The sequence below is a fragment of the Phascolarctos cinereus genome, unplaced genomic scaffold, assembly GCF_003287225.1.
Source record: "Phascolarctos cinereus isolate Bilbo 61053 unplaced genomic scaffold, phaCin_HiC Scaffold_3;HRSCAF=262, whole genome shotgun sequence".
Classification (NCBI taxonomy): Eukaryota; Metazoa; Chordata; class Mammalia; order Diprotodontia; family Phascolarctidae; genus Phascolarctos; species Phascolarctos cinereus.
In genome coordinates, this window is record NW_027555736.1 from 15857208 (window position 1) to 15876467 (window position 19260).

Consider the following 19260-nt stretch of genomic DNA (forward strand, 5'->3'; position numbering starts at 1 on the left):
AGGCTCAAAAAATCTTTGATTATAGATTCCTAATATTTGACAGTTAAGGAAGGGGAAAAATAAATTATATATCTATGCCTATATGCAAATCTCTACAGATCTAGGTATACATTCTCTTATCTATTGCTGTCTTCAGCAATCCCTACACACACACACACACACACACACACACACACACACACACACACTCACACACAGAAACACACGCACATATATACCCACAGAGATATTGCTGGACACAGAGATAAGATATAGGTCTTACAGATCTCTTGCTCTAGAACTGTACCTCTATATCCAGAGACATCTCTAGGTATCTATGTTCTGAACACTGAATGACAAAACTCAAAGGTCTCTGAAATGGCAAATGTTAAAATTGGACAGGATTTTAGAAGGCTTAATGTAAGAACTTGGAGGTCACTTAGAATACAGAATGCCAGAGCTAGGAGGACCCTTAAGAGCATAGCAGAACAGGAAGCTACCTTAGATCTTAATAGTTAGATGGTGCTTAGAACATAGAATGCCAGAAGAAGCTTAAAAAAATGGAATGCTAGAACTTAAAAAGAATATCAGAATAATGAATGTGAGAGTCTGAAGAAGTCGTAAATGAAAGAAAATAGAATGTCATGGCTGTGGGGAGTGGGACTTAGAATAAAAGATTTCAGAATCAGGAAGGGATCTTAGAATATAAAATGTCAGAGCTGGAAGAACTCTCAGAACATAGAATATTGCTTAGAACTTGAACAAAGCTGGGCATGATGATGCACACTGTACAGTTTTGAGCTGAAGTGGGCTTAGTTGATGAAATATCAAACTAAGTCCAGCACTAACATAAGAAATCCTTGAGGAGAGTGGGGCTATGAGGCTGCCTGAGAAGAGAACCATATCAAGTAGATGAATAGAGTGGGTTAAATCTTAGGTGTTCATCTTTATTTTCTGGGGGTTGAGGTGTTGTGGTTGACCTCTGCATTTGCTGATCAGCTGAGATAGGGAGAAGGAAATGAAAGGAAGGGAAGGGAAGGGAAGGGAAGGGAAGGGAAGGGAAGGGAAGGGAAGGGAAGGGAAGGGAAGGGAAGGGAAGGGAAGGGAAGGGAAGGGAAGGGAAGGGAAGGGAAGGGAAGGGAATGCGAGGGAAGGGAAGGGAAGGGAAGGGAAGGGAAGGGAAGGGAAGGGGAAGGCGAGGGAAGGGAAGGGAAGGGAAGAGAAGGGAAGGGAAGGGAAGGGAAGGGAAGGGAAGGGAAGAGAAAGGAAAAGAGAAGAAGAGAAAGCGAGAAAGAGAAAAGAAAGGAAAAAAGGAGGGAAAGAGGGAGGAAGGAAGAAAGAGAAGAAAAGAAATAATTGAATGAAATAAAGGAAGGAAGCAAAGAAAGAAAGGACTTTAAGGGACAATATAATAGTAGAGGTGAAAAATAGAGAACATACAGAAGGGAAGAGTTGGAAGGGCCCTTAGAAGACTGAACATAAAAAGTCAGAGCTGGGAGATCACAGAACATAGAGTATGAAGGGATGCAATGTTAGATTTAGGAGGAACTTAGAGATTCTGTAATTCAAACTTCATTTTATTGATGGAGAACTTTGAGATACAGATATGCTCAATATTCCAGGACTCATCTACAACAGAGGCAGGAGTGGATAGGAGGTTTCCTTAGTCAGCCAGCTTTTATACAAATTTTATGATGCACTTAAAATGAATACCATGGATACAAAGAAACCCGAGTTGAGAAATGACTGACAGAAGTACTACCTTTAAACATGAAGGACAGCAGTCCTTGTGTAATACAAAATATTTGTTTTTACAAACCCTGTGTTCTCTCCTGCAGTGACTACAGCAGACCCCTGCTAGTTGGAGCAGTTTGACAGTGGCCGTAATCAGCAGAGAGAAATCACTTCAAAACACTTCACCCACATGATTACAGATTCTCTTCTCAGGGCTAAATTTCCATTCAATATAAGTTCACACACTGTCACATTTTTTAAAGCCGTGGACATACAGCAGTTCCTTACATCATAGAATCACAGATTTGCAGCAGTCATTGAATAGAGACATTTTATTCTACAGACAAACAAACTGAGGCACAGAGAGAATAAGGGATTTGAGGATTCAAAGCCAGGTCTTTTGGGTCATTTCAACCAGATTACCCACCACCCATGAAGCACCAGAAACCATTGCCTTTCATTCAAGAGCGACAAGTTATTACATGGACACCAAACTTCATACCTGGAGATTCAACAAAACTGCCCCAATTCTCATGGCTTCACTGACTTCAAGGCTGTACATCAGCTGTGGGAATCGGGGAGGACTCTGGTTGTTTGGAGGAAGTACTTCAATATAGACAGTGCAAATGGAATCCCTGCAGGGAGAGAGAAAAAGGGAGGTAAAATCTCTATTACATTTGGGAACATGTTAAAAAAAAAATTTGCCGATTGGGTAGTTGGAACTCAAGCTGAAAGAACTTCAGTAGCTATTGATCCAACTCCCTTGAATAAATAAAATAACTTAAGTAGAATTGTTGATTTTATTATATTGGTTCAGCCTACTCATGAACAATTCTATTTCGTTGTACTTGTTTGCTCATTTTTCTGACATCTTGACTTTTAACTCCATGTCAAAGTTGGGCTCTGATCCTGTAATAGTGAGGGCACCATCACAAGCTTGAGGTTTTTTTGTGCTGCTGTTTTCAGTTCTTCCATGTTTGTACGATCCAAGGAAAAGTGTGGTCACTGCTCTTCTCTCTTGTGCTCTGTTCTTTACCCAGGAAGGGAACTTGTTCCCCTATATTTGCAAGTGCTAGCATTCCTCTTGGCCCTAAAACTGAGATCAGGTCCCCTGCTCTTATGCAGCCACAAGCACTCTTGCTCCTTTTTACCTTGGCATAGTTACCAAGGCTCCTCATCCTCTGTGGCCACAAGTGCTAGTGTTTCTCTTTGTCCTCAAACTGGGACCCAGAGCTGTGTAGCATCAATGCAACAAGGTCCTGTAATCAGTGGTAGTAAAGTGTTCCTTGAAATCTTTTTCTGACCATTTGTCCAACTCCTTCACCATCTATTGGCTAAGAAGCCCTAAAGCTGCTGCTGCTGTTGCTGTTGCAGCTAATTGCAAATCCCAAGGCTGATGATGCTACCCCACTCTGAATGATCCTCACTCCCATATCACAAACCTTTTGAGCCAAACCCCTGTTATCTTGGATTGGGAAATGATCTCACTCAGAACTTTTGTTGGCTCTTCCACCCAGAATTTAATTTAAGGTTGTTATTATTGTTTTTTAAAGTTGTTTGGAAGTGAATATTAGGATAGTTTAGCTGAGTTTCTACCTCTACTTTGCCCTTAAAATTCCCTACAACTATAGCCTTAGAGACATGCTTGAGTCACAGAGAGGTGAAGGGCCTTGCCCAAGATCCCAAAAGCCAGTGATGTATCAGGCATGGACTTAAACCCATGGCTTCCTGAATCCAAGCACAGAAAAGCCTCTCATGAGTTGTTATCTCATGCATTATTTAGTTTACTAAAAGATTTGGAGTTTTTCAATCAATGCCTTAATTTAACACTTAAACATCTGCAAAACACTCTACCTATATGATTTCACTGGAGCTTCTCAACCACCTGGTGTGGCTAAAGCAATCAAGTATTATGAATATCTAGTTTACAAATTCAGAAATTGAGGCTAAGAGAGGTTAAGATATTCACACATAGTCTCAGAGCTAGTAAATGCTGAAAGTAGAATTTGAACTCAGCTCTTCCTGTCTCCAAGGCCAGCACACTACCCACTATGAAACACTGCCCTTCCTTTAACTGTAACCTAGTGAGAAATAAATAATTCCATTTGATGAGTAACAGAAAATGATTGCCTAAGCTCTAAGTGCTGAATATATGTGATGTGATGTAATGTGACATGATATGATATGATATGATGCGTGTGTGTGTGTGTGTGTGTGTGTGTGTGTGTGTGTGTGTGTGTGTGTATTCTACCGGTTCTCTAATATGTCTATAGAACTATGGTCTTAGCAAGATGACTAGTCCATCCAGTGTTGCAAATTTCAGTCCACCCTCTGTGATATTTGTCCGATATCCCTCCTGCTGGGGTACTATATTCTCTCTAGACACCTCACCAGCCCATTCTCTTTGTCACTTTGTCACTTTGACACTTGTTACTTTTCTGATATAAGGCAGAAATATCTTTCCCCATTAATCAGTCAAGAAACTTTTATTAAGAGCTTACCATATGCCAGGTACTATGCTAAGTACTGTTGAAAAAAGGTGAAAAAAGTTCCTTCCCTCAAGAAGCTTACATTCTGACAGGGGAAAGCAACACATAAAAGGGGGCTAAAAAAGGGCCCAGGGAAAAAAAGGTACTTGTGGGTAAGGGACACATGGGGAAGTATTCAGGACAGCCTGAAGGGGAATAAGACATGGCTGTCCTAGGTGCCTTTCTTATTTTTAAGTGCTGAATTGTTTGATTTACATTATAATATCACTCTCAAACAAAAAAAAATATATTAAAGTATAATATTGTTGTACAAGCTTGATAAATCATGAATGTTTTGAGATAAACAGCATTGCTTCCATCTACTTATGTCTTAAATGCAGGATTTGTTTTGTTTTTGTTTTTAAGATAGAATTTGATCAGAACAATTTCAAGACTTCCCATTTCATCAGCTGTTCTTTAATCCACATTTCTGAACTTTTATGTACTTCAGTTCATATCATGTATTATAGCTAACTTCGTGTTGCTAATATGAAAATATTAAGTATGATAAGTGTATTTTGATGTGCATCAAGTAGGTTTATAGTTATATGATATACTTTTTTTCTGTGCATTTCAAAAGATATATGACAATATTGCATATAATAAAATCAATAATATAAGTATTAAGTAATATGCACATATAACAGAATTGAATATAGTTATCAGATCAACAGTATAATGCATATAAGTACATTTCACAGCAAAGCACTTTAGAGATGAATGAAAAATTTTGCTGTTACATAAATATCATCAGATGGTGTATACTACTATGGATATTGTCCTACTATACCCCTCCCAAAAGAAGAAGAAAAAAACCCACATTTCTCCCTTTGTTTTTTAAGAGAAGATAGGTAAGGTTAGTTTACATGCCTGTCATTATGCCCTAAGCCTGTAGGTTACTAGCCTCAAAAAATATCACTTTTCCCTAGAATACAACACTCTTTCTACGTCCAACAAACCATGTATTGACTAATATTGCTTCATTTTTCTTCCTGGTACTTCATCTCTTCTATTGGCAGAACCAGACCTCTAGCTGATTAGCATTTCCATGCATATGACATCAAAAGAAGAAAACCAATTAAGTCCATCTGAGTAACACCTTTTCCTATGAAACAATTGAACTTATAGGACAAAACATTGACTTTCACATGTCCTCCCTGACCTGTAATGAACTCTGAAATCATAGTTGGCTGGTGCTTTTTCCCCACCTCTTACAGACAACATCCAATCTAATATTGGTCAGAATGTAAGTCAACGGATTACTGCAAGTTCAAACTCCGAAAGTGATCTCTACATAGTCTTGGGCTTCACTGGTAAAGCAAAGAACTCAATTTTGTGTATGGGATAATGATTTTACTATTATTAAGTCCTCTAACAAAAATGTAATGGCTTTTGGATTTGCCTGGTTCTACAACAGTCATCACTGGTACATGTGTGAGACAGTTGACCAAGGCTTTAAAGGTTTCTTCACTCTTCTCATTCCAATGGCCTCCAAGTGGTGTTCCAAATGGTAGGGACAGATTTCCCTTTCTTGGCATTCCACTTTTTGTCTCTTCTAAACCATATACACTCTTGAATGAGATAATTAAATGACTTAGAGATGGTGGAAAATTCTTCACAATGTCCGAAAGCAACCAGCAAATCCTAGGTAATATTTAGCTTCCAAAGATTCTTAGTGCTAATGCATACTTCTATCTTCTCTGCATTAGTATTCACTCTTTCTGGAGATGCTGAGACCCAAATGCTTGAAACTTTGCAAATAAGACTTTATCAACTGACAGCTTCAAACCAGCGTCTTCTAGGTGGTAAAACATTTACATTAGTCTTTGCTCATATCCCTTCAAGGTATCTCCAAAAATAATGATATTCTCTAGCTTTCTCAACAAGTTGATGTCAAGTTGAATGTCTCCAACAATTTTCTCCATTTGTTGTTGAAACATGGTCAGTCCTTACTAAAATTTGGGTAACACAGAGAGCACCTTAAATTTCTCCATTGGAACCTTTTTTATGCTTCTCTTGAGTCTTTTATTTGAAAATCAAATTTTCTATTCAGCTCTGGTCTTTTCCTTAAGAATGCTTGAAAATCCTCTATTTCCTTAAACATCCATTTTCCCCTGAAGGATTAGACTCAGTTTTGCTGCGTAAGTGATTCTTGGTCATAATCATAGCGTCTCTGCCCTCCAGAATATCATATTCCAAGCCCTCCAATCTTTTAATGTAGAAGCTGCTAAATCTTGTGTTATCCAACTATGACTCCACAATACCTGAATTGCTTCTTTCTGACATCTTGCATTTTCATTTTAGGGTCTCTTTCAAGAGGTGATCAGTCAATTCATTAAATTTCTATTTTACCTTCTGGTTCTAGAATATCAGGGTAGCTTTCCTTGATAATTTTTTGAAAGATACTAAGTTCTTTTTTTTTTAACATGGCTTTCAAGTAGTCCTTTTTTTTTTTAATTATCTCCCTTGGAACTATTTTCCAGGTCAGTTGCTTTTTTTTTTTTTCATAATGAGATATTTCACAGTGTTTTTTTTTTCATTCTTTTAGTTTCATTTTATTATTTCTTGATTTCCCATAAATGCTTTAGCTTCCATTTGCTCAATTCTAATTTTTTAGGAATTATTTTCTTCTGTGAACTTTTGCACCTATTTTACCATTTGGCTTAGTTTGTTTTTAAGATATTATTCTCTTTAGTATTTTGTGTGTGTATGTATGTATGTATGTATGTGTATGTGTGTCCTTTTGCAAGCTGTTGACATATTTTCATGATTTTCTTGTATCACTCTTGTTTCTCTTCCTGCTTTTTCTTCTACCTCTCTTACTTGATTCTCAAAATACTTTTTGAGCTCTTCCATGACCTGGGCGCAATTCATATTTTTCTTGTAACTTTTCACTTCTTCCAAGGCAGTATGTTCTAAGAAGTGTGCTTTTTTAGTCTTCTACTCTGTGCCTGGTCTGTGAGCAACCACAAACACTCTTTTCTGCCCTGGAACTGTGATGAGGGTCCCTGATCCACTGTGGACACAAACTCTGGTGTCCTCATTCTCCTCCTCACCCTGGGACTACCACCCAGATCTGAGCATGGGCAAAGCAACAGATTCCTGCTTCAGTTCTAGCAACCTGTAATCTCCTTCTGACCAATTTTTCAACCCCCTTACTGTCTGTGGGCTGAGAGGTCTGGAAGCAGCTGCCATTGCTGCTGCTGATTCAGTTGCTCCCAAGGCCTGGTTAGTTGGGGCTGGTTCTACACTGGCACAGCCTGCGTCGGACTGTGCCCCACTCTCATCCAGGTGCAAGAGACCTTTTGCTACTAAATTTCTAAGCTGTCTTTGGCTAGAAAATTATTTCATCCCATCCCTTTATGGGGTCTTCTGCCCCAGGAATTGTTTTATGACATTATTTAATGGTATCTTGAGGGGTTTTAGAGAGAGCTTAGGCAAGTCTCTGCCTTTTCTCCACCATTTTGGCTCCCCTCCACCTCCATATCTTTCTTAAATGGAGATTCTGTTAAGAGTCATTTAATCAGAGAGAGTACTCAGGGCTGAATGTCCAGGCCTGGAGTGGAGCTTTAGATTGAAGAGCTGGACAAGGCAGAGGAAGTCTTGGAGTAGTCTTGAAAAGAATGAGACAAGTTCTTCTTCTTCTTTCTATTTGGGTTTTAGCAGATAGGTTCCAAAGGTCACAGTTCCCCTGAGAACCTCCATAGAAGGTAAAACATACAAAGCCAGGGAGAAAATTTATCAAGACTCCAGAGCATTACATTTTCTCTCTTAATTGCAAAAGGGATTTGATGTTTTCTACAGAGGGAGGAGGTACTGATTTTGAAAATTAAGAATTTGCTTGAAGTTTGTATCCAAATGAAAGCATAGTACCATGCTCATGATAAAAACAAAGTGGAGTTGAAACAAATACATGTAGAAAGTGACACATCAAATGCTCAAAAGCCTTTGATCTTTGTTTCAACTTGTAGTTGTGCCTCATACCATTAGATGCTGAGAATGTTTTTAATCACATTTTTTACACCATAGCAACTTTCAACAATCAATTACATCTTTCCACTTGGCTCAATATGCTTACCAGCTAAATTTCATAATTGAATCCCTTAAAATATATATGTTATAACCTCATACAATTAGCTCAAACATATTTTAATGTACTACTTTTCATTTTTATCATTTTATGATTAAAGATGGCTAGAACAATTTTAAGTAGTTTTTTCCCCCACATTTACCATAGAAAGTTCTTTTTTTTTTTAAAGAGGCAAAACATTCCTTCCTTAGAGGAAATCACAATAATGGGGAATACAATAAGCAAGCAATGTGTACAAAAAAGCTATATAAAGTATAAAAACTAAATACTTAACAGAAGGAATGAACTAGAATTAAGAGGGATTGGAAAAAGACTTCCTATAAAAGATAGAATTTTAATTGAGACTTAAAAGAAATGCTCTTTCTCTCTCTCACATAGATATACAAAGAATATATGATAGGGAGCAAGGTGTAATAAGATTGGAAAGGTAGGAGGGAACAAGGTTATGAAGTACTTTGAACAGAGGATTTTGTATTTGATCTTGACTGTGATAGACAGCAACTGAAGTTTATTGAGTTGGGGGTGGAGTGAAATGGTCAAAGCTCTTCTTCAGAAAAAAATCATTGTGGCTGAATGGAAAGTGGATCAAAGTGGGTAGACACTTCAGTCAGGCAGCCTCACCAGCAGAATATCGTAATAGTCCAGGTATGAGGTGATGAGGGCAGTGTCAGAGGAGAGAAGGGGGCATATTCAAGAGATGTTATGAAAGTGAAATTGCCAGGCCTTGGTAACAGCTTGGATAGGAGGAGTGAAAGATGGTGAGAAATCCAGGATGACTCCTAGAGTGCAGGACCGAGGGACCAGGAAGATGGTGTTGCCCTCTATAGGAATACGGAAGGTAGAGGTGCAGGGGCAGGTGGTGGTTGGTGGTTAAGGGAAAGATAATCAGTTCACTTTTGGACATGTTGATGGGGGGTGGGAGATTTAATGATCAGCATAGAGAGGGTAATTAGATCCACAGGAGCTGATGAGATCACCAAGTGAAGTAGTATAGAAGGAAAAGAGAAGATGGCCAAGATATAAAACTGAGGGACACTTATGGTTACTAGATATGACCAGGATAAGAATCCAGTAAAGGAGACTGAGGAGATAAGTGATTATCAAGGAGGAAAGAATGATCAGCACCTGCAAAGGCTGCTGAGAGCTCAAAGAGAAAGAAGATTGAAAAAAGGCCATTGGATTTGGCAACTAAGAGATCATTGATAACTTTGGAGAGAGCAAGTTTGGTGAAATGATGAAGTCAGAAGCCAGATTGTGAGGGGCTAAGAAGAAAGTGAGAAGAGGGAAAGTGGAGGTACCTATTGTAGATGCGTTTTTCAAGAAGCATAGCCACAGAAGGCAGAAGACATATGGGTTGATAGTGGAGATGAAAGGATCAACTAAAGATTTTTTTTTCTTCCTCAGGATAGAGGAAACATGGGCAGTGGTAGACACCAATACAAATGTGCTATTTCAGGTTCTCAAATACAGAAGCCAAAGGATTGTTTTTGGGGTTATTTTTTTTTATTGCCAAGAATAGACAATCCAAGAACACGATATATCAGACAGCTGGGCTTGGAGTTCACATTGAGCTGCTCCCAAATGGCTTCTGAACGTGAGGAGTGCCTCTTCCTTGGAGTTCTTCAGGAAAGCTTGGATAACCAATTTTCAGATATGTTATGCTGACGATTTTTTCCACATACAGATTATACTAGATGGCAGCTTGGTGGCACCATAGTGACTAGAGGGCTGGGCCTGGATTGTGGAAGATTCATCTTCCTGAGTTCAAATCTGGCCTCAGACACTTACTACCTGTTTGACCTTGGGCAAGTCACTCAACCGTATTTGTCTCAGCTCCTCATCTGTCAAATGATCTGGAGAAGGAAATGGCAAACCACTCCACTGTCTTTGCAAAGAAAACCCCAAATGGAGTCAGAAAGAGTCAGACATGAGTGAAAGTCCTCAACAACAGTAGTTCACTATTGAAGTTCCTGTCTACTCTTCAATTCTGTGATTTTGAATGGAAATTTGTACACTTACTCTAAAAGTGACTCCAGGCAAATTACTTGACCTCATTGATCTCAATTTCCTTTCCTCTAAAATGGGGATAATCATACCTTTCATACCTTCAGTTTCAGGGGGAAGAATCATAGAAGGCTTTACCATAGGTCAGGGCACAAATAGTCCATGTAGTACAAAAAACTAGGAAGTTAGGAGGAGGCCCGGTTGTGAAGGGCTTTAAATTAAAAATAAAGAAGTTTATATTTGATCTTGGAGATAATAGGGAGCCCCTAGAGCTTATTGTGTAGAGGTGGTGATTACATGGTCAGGGCTGTGCTTTAGGAAACCTGCTTTAGGAGCTGAATGAAGGAATGACTGGAGTGGTGGAGGAGGGACAAAAGAGGCAAGATGGCCAATCAGAAGGCTACTGAAATAGTCCAGGGGAGAAGATTTGTCCTAGGCTAGAGGTAGGGTCCATAGAGTGGGAAAAAAAGATGTAGATGAAAGTTGTGATACCACAAATAACAAATTTGGACACAAATTGGATGTATGCAGTCAGTTTAACAGAGAATTGAGAGTGACACTTATGTTTTGAGACTGAGTGACTGGGAGGATAGTGGTGTGCTTGAATGTAATAGCAAAGTTCAGATGAAGAGAGGGTTTGAGGGGAAATATAATGAGTTCTATCATACTTTATAATATATTTCTTACACATGATCTCATTTGAAGTTCTCTAAGATCCATGATTCTATGAAGAGGATTCTTCCTTTCAGAGCATACAACCAAACTACTTTGGCTTTGGTCTAGGATCTCTCATCATCATTGTCAGGAGCTTCTATATACTAGAAAAGGGAAATATGAACAGAGGGAAGAGGTGGGAAATGTATAATCAGAAAGTGTAGGCATGGGAACAAAATAGATGCCAACTGGTTAGACAGAGAAATGTCTTCAATCACATAAAAGTTATCGAATGAGATTAAATGTCCTACCACCCTTTCATGCTCATAGACAGACAAAACCCACTGGTTTGTAACTGGACCTTCCCTTCCACATGTTTTCTTCCCACTCAGGAGATGAGTGATGTAAGCTGCAAACTTGTCTTGCTGGTAATTTTCCTGATTCCCCCATAGGATATTGCCTCTTAATTCTCCCTCCCCCTTATTTAATTAGTTGATAATTCTCATTTAAGCTAGCTTCAAAACTGATCAATATGTGACCAAGTATGCGATAAGCACCTTACTAGGTTCTGGGCAGAATGGAATTGCTGGGATACAAAAGAAAAATAGCACTTCTAGGTCTGTAGCCAAAATAGATCATAAAAATGGGAAAAGGACCCACATGTACCAAAAAAAAACATTTATAGCAGCTCTTTCTGTGGTGGCAAAGAATTGGAAATTGAGAGACTGCCCATCAATTGGGGAATGGCTGAACAATTTGTGGTATATGAATGTAATGGAATATTATTGTGCTATAAGAAATGATGAGCAGGTGGACTTCAGAAAAACCTGGAAAGACTTGTATGGCCTGATGCTGAATGAAGTGAACAGAAACAGGAGAACGTTGCACACAATAATAGTCATGTTGTGTGATGACCAATATTGATAGACTTAGCCCATCTCAGCAATGCAAGGATCTAAGACATATCCAAAAGTCTCATGACAGACAATGCTATCCACATCCAGAGAAAGAGCTATGGAGTTTGAATGCAGATTGAAGCATACAATTTGCTTTTTTTTTCTTCTGTTTTGTTTTGTTTCTTCTTTCTTGCAGTTCCTCCTATGGTTCTAATTCTTCCTTACGGATGACTAATGTGAAAATATGTTTAATAGGAATGTATATGTAGAGCCTATATCAGATTGCACACCATCTTGGGGAGGAGGGGGGGAAGGGGGTGAAAAATTTAAAACTCAAAAGCATAATGGAAGTGATTGTTGAAAACTAAAAATAAATTAATAAAGTATTCACAAAAAAAGATAAAAACATGAGACAACCCTTGCATTTGAGGAACTGTATTCAATATACAGTCATATATAGGCAAGACAGAATCAATATGAACACAAAATTATTTTCAGGGTTGAAACAATGGGTTAGTCAGGAAGGTCAAGATCCAAGCCTTTCCTCTGAAATGAATGTAACATCACTCAATCAGTCAATCAAAAAACATTTATTACATATCTATTCTGTGCTGGGACCCCTCTGCTTGGTACTGGGAATGCAATATACACATTTATTTCAGTGCTTTTCAGTCCCTATGAAGGAGTTAAGTCTCACAATGATTAGCCTTCCAAAGGCAGTTTTCAGAAGACTTTCTTTGCAAAGATCTATTTCTATGTAATCCAATCTGCAATGCTATTGTATTAGTCTATGTGACCCCAAATATGAAATAATAAATGTTATAATCTTATGTTCATTTTCATATGATCACAGGCAATAGAATGGTGGCTTTATGTTCAGCAGATAACACATACTGAAAGTGAATATTAGATAGTGGGATTCTTCAGAGACTAGCCACTGTTTTTAAAAGAAGTAATGAAACAGAGTAAACCAATTCAGGGGTGAAGGACAGGGTGAAAAAATACATGATTATTAAAAAGACCATTGTTCGGATCACAGTAATGACAAGGGTAGGACAACAAAAGCATTGCTTCACATGCCAACATTCAGGGCAGAGAATTTTGGAAAGGATCCACTTTTGACCTTTGCTCATCTGCAGACCATGGTACCTAGCCCTTGAGATTCATATTCTTTCACAAGCTGTAATGGCGGTGGTGGTGATGGGGATTTGAATGAAAATGTAGGACCCAGGGGAAGGAATGGGGTCTAAAACCTTGGGGGAAGAGGGAGGTGGGTAGGCAACTCCCTCTCTCATAGCAACTATATCCAGGATATGTCAATGCAGAGAGGGAAAAGAATGAGAATATGAGCTATGCATTACTTTTGTGGGTCATTTTACTTGGGTAGCAGGAGACCATTTGAACTCTTCTAGTGCACTTCATCAACAAGCATCTGTATTGCCGAGTTCTTCCCAGAAGACCCAGGACCCTAACATGCCCCAGCCTCATCCTTTGTCACCACCCCTCTATTGTGGCAACAATCTCCAAAGAGTTTGGTGTGAATGGAGTTGGGTCTTCTCAATATCTCCCTCCCTGATGAAAAAACAAGCAATTTCTAGCTATATCTCTACTTCTTACTCTTCATGTGATCCAATGATTCCTGGGGAAGAGGACTTCTCAACTGAGATAGTTATTCCTAGGCAAGTACTTCTTTGTTTTCCTAATGGCTACCACTATTACAAGGTGCTTGCAATGAAATAATACATGTAGATGGTGAGAATACCGAGCATATTATCTTACCCACCAGTGCATCAATAAATAACTACAAGGAATCATCATCTTCATCATCACAGACTATCACTTATATCACATCTTAAGGCTTGCAATGGGCTTTATAGGCATCATTATCTCATTTGATTCTCACAATAACAATCCTAGCAGGTTGGTGATATTATCATTCGCCTGTTACAGATAAAAACCAAACCAAAACAAAACAAAAACAAACAAACAAAAAACTAAGCTAGAGATAAAATGAGTTGCTCAGTACACCACAGATATTAAGGGTCTAAGGGTAAACTTGAACTCAGGTCTTCTGACTCCAAGTCCAGAGCTCTGAGCCACCTAGCCATCGAATAAATGCTATCTTGAGTAATATTGGTTAACCATATAACCCTTTAGTCTCTGTAAAAGTGTTGAAAGGAACTAACTCACATTTACGATAGACTAATAGGCATTAAAATGATTTAAAAAGTCATAACACATTTTACAATTTCAAAATACTATTATTAGTATAAGCTATTGTTATTATTAATCACCATTAAAATGATTACAATCTAGGAATCACAACCATTCTAATTTAAGATGATATTAACATATAGTTTGGAAAGTAATACATACTCTAACATTTTCATCAACAAGGGTATTCCTTCAAGTAATGAAGATAACAGCTTTTTCCAGGCCCTTCTATCCTATTTAACTCTATATCTCCTCCTGCATTCATAACAGGAAGTTCATCTAATATGTCACTGGTTTTCCTGGAATTCTCTTAACAACCCAAAGACAACAATATAGAACACAGGTTCTCCATTGATTATCTTCTAACTTAAACCTTGATTCCCCATGAGTTCCCTCCTATTTTCTTTTCTTCCCACATTGACCACTATGAGTTTCTGAAGGGTGGTCTTTTCCCCTTTCTCCTTATTCGGACTTTTTAATTGATTTTATATTTCTTTTGTCCTTTGTATTTGTCCTTCACAGCCTCGACCCATTTGTGCTTTTCTCAACAGGATAATTTGAAAGATATCAGTTGTGTTAAATAACTATTTTTATTTCCTAGCTAGAATTATATTCAACTTTAAAAAAATAATGCATTCTTGCTTAAAAATCATCTTCTTTACTTTCTGATATCTAATGTGCTAATATGTTATTTTTCATCATAGTCTACACAGAAGCTGACCTAATTCTGACTGAAGTTACATGGATTCATAGGATCATCAATATATAATAGATGCAGAAGAGGTTGTCTATTCCAATCTGCACCTAACAGAAAGGATGAAATTGAGGTCCACATAGTATTAACATTCTCCTGGCCTCCCAGAATATTTTATCTTTGACCTGAGGAATTAGGATCTGGAAAATCACATTCCTGGCTAACATATATCAAGGGTTATTCTCAATTCTTGACATATATGGTATTAATCTATACTTTTCCCTCCAATTCTAATACTTCTGGGCAATTTTCTATGATGGTTTCTTGAAAAAGGTATTCTTATTTGGTTTTTATCATGTTCTTCTGCCAACATTCTTATATTTGAATTGTCTCTCCATTCCCTGCTTTCTAGGTGAGATGTTTTTGATAGCAAATATCTTATTTGTTTTATTTTTTAACTTTTGTCTCTATTTTTCAATAATATCTTATTGTACAATTGGATTTTTGAGTTATTCTTCTTCTTCCATGTTTCTTCAAGCAATCCATTGCTTTCAAGGCTTCCTGTCACTTTTTCTAGGCCATCTATTCCACTCCTTATGTCTTCCTTCCTTTTTTATGAAGCTTTCCATTCAGCGTTGGAGTTTTTGTGGCAATTCTCCTCTCTAGGGTTATTTCAGAAAGATTCTGTCCTGCAATTTTATACTGGAGTCTTCATATCTCATAATTTTAAATTAGTGCATTAGGGATTTCCTCTTGCTCACTTATTTTTGAAACCTCTCTACTGCCTGGCCTTTTCTAGTGTGATTTAGTTCTGGAACCTTTCTCTGTAGGACTGTAGAAGATGCTGGATGGATCACTGATGAGAAGAAATTCCACAAAGAGAGGCCAGTGAAAACAGTTGATTATTGACTGTCCCACCAGTGGAATGCCTCAAACTTCTATTACTATAGTAATGATTATATGCATTCACTGACCCTAGGGTACCAGGCAACCACTGAGGCATGTGTGTGGATGACAAGAGGAACTTCATGCCAATAGGGTACCTTCTTTGGTTGATGTTATTATTGTTCTGTTTTGTTTTCTTCTGATGCTTATCTTGCAGGTATTTCTTATCTTTCTCTTTTCTGATAGATGTTCATTTGTTATTGTTTTTGAGGTCCCAATTTAGATGGAGATTTTAATTCTACCACCTGAAGAAAAGTACTTTCAGTGACTGTCCACTTATAACACATGGCCTTCCAAGCAGTCCTAATTTTTCCATGCTGGATTAATATGGCTCCATCATTAATGAATATCATTTGAGTTTCATTTTAACTAACCTATTTCTATTTTAAACATCTACAACCCTTTGGCATTCTAAACAAACAAGCAATCTAGGCTAACTATCCACTTAATAATGAAAGAAATTAACTCTGTCCTGGCAGGAATGACTTCTGAGTATCTTTAAATGAATTCCAGAGCCAGATAGTGTAAGTGCTACATTCCAACTTGTGAGGTCAAAGTATTTAAGTCTTTAAATCATTAAGATCTACAATATTCCTTAGAAGACAATGACACTGTTTATGCACAGGGAGACTGAGGAACAGAGGAGTTACCTGACATGCTTAACTTAGTGACTTGGAAAACTCTACAGAGCCCTTGAGGTCAAATTTTATAAAGCTCACTGAACTATTCCCTCCCCTGGTATTTCCACCCTGTCTTTCTCTGGGGTCCATTTGAAACACTGATATCATGATTAGTGCTGAATCCTCACAGGCACAACATGAAAGATTTTCTCAATCCCAAACCTAAAATACTCCCTCCCTATTTTACTTCTAAAGTAGAAACCTTTCAGGTGACATCTCTGTGGGCTTTAAACTATAGAATGACATGTAAAATCCAAACACAAATTCCTCTTGGCTTGCCCAGGGAAGGGGGAGAGAGTTATTATGCTGAACTTTGTAGGTTTTTGTGATATCCACACTTCATATCTGATGGTAGAAAATAATTTATTGATTTTCAATTAAAACATCATGTTCAAGTCCAGCAAAGCATCAGTTACCAGAATTAACCTGTATTAAAGTTTCCAGGGAGAAATGTGTTCTAAGGGGTAACAGATATGGGCATGAATAACAGAAGGTTGGCTTTTCACACATTCATATCAAATTTTGTCACACTTCTAATGAGCAGGATTTTCATGCCATAATTTTATAAGGGAACAACCATCTAGAGTGTCAAAGTAAACTTTTCCCTCCTAAATTTGCTTCTGATGCTCTGGTATGCATGTTTCAGCAGCCTTTTCAAACTGAACCAGCCTTGGGCCCTGTGGCTGTCTCATCCTGGGACATCTCTCTGCCTTCTGGCACCTTCTCAGGTAGTTGAGTTTCTCTAGAGGCCTCCGTGTAAACATAGGCCCAAGCCATCCTTAACTCACTCTCCTCCCAAGTCTGATTTAAATTTTCATGAATCTGACCCTATGTTACTACAAGGTTATTCACCTCCTCATCCTAGTTTTTCAATTAGAATGTTAATTCCCTGGAGCCTGGGACTCTCTTTCTTATTGTCAGTCAGTCAATAAATATTTATAAAGCATCGACTTTATACCAGATACTGTGCTCAACACTAGGGATACAAATATAATTAAAACCAAAGACAAGTCCCTGCCCCGGAGAAGCTTATAATCTAATAGGAAGACAACTCACAAAAAGAAGTGGAAAAGCAAGGGAGGGTTAGAGGCAACGGAAGGGGTGCAGGGAATGTTGGAGAGTTCCAGAGAAGTCCCAAAGCACTACAGCTTGTGGCAAATGGGCAGAAATAACTGTGTTGCACACTGCTATCTCTAATCAGAGGCCGTGGAACCCATGGCTCTGCTCCCCAGTTGATTATATTTGTATTCCCAGAATGTATAAGCACTGTTAAGAAAAAAATAAAAACAGAAACAAAACAAAAAAACCCCTGTTTTCCTGCTTGTCTTAGCTCAATACCTTCATAAGACTAAGCGAATGGATTCTTTCATAAAAGATTCAATACAATAAGTCCTGTTGAAACATAGACTGGGTCTTCCAAAATCTAGGATTTTGTGCCAGGCCATTGAAGACATGTCCTATCTCCCTTCTTAGCCTTGTTTTAAGTTATACCTCTTCATTCCATTGTCTAGGCCTTTCTGCTGCTCCTTATACACAACACTGTGTGCCTGGTCTCTAGGCATTTGCCTTGGCTGGCTCCTGTGCCTAAACTTCACTCTTTCCTAACTTCTACCTCTTGTAATATAATTCCTTATCACCTTCAAGTCTTAACTCATGCATCATCCCTCCCATGAAGGCTTTTCTGATGTTCCCAAATTCCAGTGCTTTCCTCACGAAAATAATCACTTTGAATTTATTTTATATAAACCAATATATGTGCAGGTAAATTTCTCCATGTTAACCTCATATGACCATCATTCATTAATGTGTTTAAATCTTTTTTTTTTTGGTCTATTAATATTTTCAACCTCTGTGACTCCTTGACAATCAAATAAACAAGAAATGCATTAGCTTCTAAAAATGAGAATATAGTCTGTGCTCTTGGAGCTCTGATGTGTAGGAGAAGTCTGTCTTCCTCTTCAGTAATAATGTGGACACATGCCTCTGAACTCCCATCCATTACAGAGTCCTCTATCCAACTGAACATATAAACTTGATGGAGTTAATTGAACTTCTACTTCTTTTGTGGCTTAATAATTGCTCTCATTGCTGATTTTTTTAAGCAAATTAAAGAGTGGTACAGGCAGTTCCCAGGAATCCAGTTACTGGGCCTTCCTGATCTAATTTAGATTTTTAGGAGAAAAAAAAAATCACACTGCGGCTCAATTTAATTATGAGGCTAAATATAGATCTGGAAGAAGAGACTCTGTGTATGTGTATTATAATATAAATTACCTTCTCTCTGCAGGTGGGGCATTGTCAGCTGCTTGCACCGTGAGGGCATAGGTCCGCCCCACTGTCAATTCTACTCCTGGTGCGATGGTAACCAGACCCGTGGTCTTATTGATGACGAAGTCGCCCTGATCCCCAACGAGGATCTGGTATGAGATCTCCCCATTTGACCCTTCATCTGCATCTACTGCAGTGAGCTGGAATTGAAAATCATACATAAATCCTTCAGGAATCAACCTGTCACCAAATTGTCATCCCCATCCTCTCCTCATCCCCCACCCATCTAGGGAATTTTCAGAGAAAAAAATCAATCAAAGATGAGGGGAAAGTTTTGTCCTCTGGTAATAGTGAATCACAATTAGAAAAATGTTCATTTTCTTTCAGGGGCACAAAAAGAAGAAAGAACTTCTTACTTCTTGAGGTTTACCTTTCCGGTGAATCAAAAGGTACAAAAGAAGGAACCTCATAGTGTGATTCCAAGGAAAGGGTAAGAGATTTGGAGTTGGCTGATCTGAGACCTGATTTTATTTCTATTACCATGTGTCTGCTAGTAGCTATGTGACCCTCAGCA

The 19260-nt window shown here is 38.3% G+C and overlaps 1 protein-coding gene across 2 annotated transcripts in view; it reads right to left on the reverse strand.

The window, feature by feature from the left end:
* Positions 1-19260, reverse strand: part of PCDH15 (protocadherin related 15) — a 1495046-nt gene that overhangs the window by 387213 nt on the left and 1088573 nt on the right. For both annotated transcript variants that reach the window (XM_020978669.2, XM_078150714.1), the window contains 2 exons: positions 18693-18886; positions 2216-2348 (listed from right to left, as the gene is read on the reverse strand). In XM_020978669.2, the coding sequence (XP_020834328.1) occupies positions 2216-2348; positions 18693-18886 (327 nt within the window). The remainder of the gene's footprint in view (positions 1-2215; positions 2349-18692; positions 18887-19260) is intronic.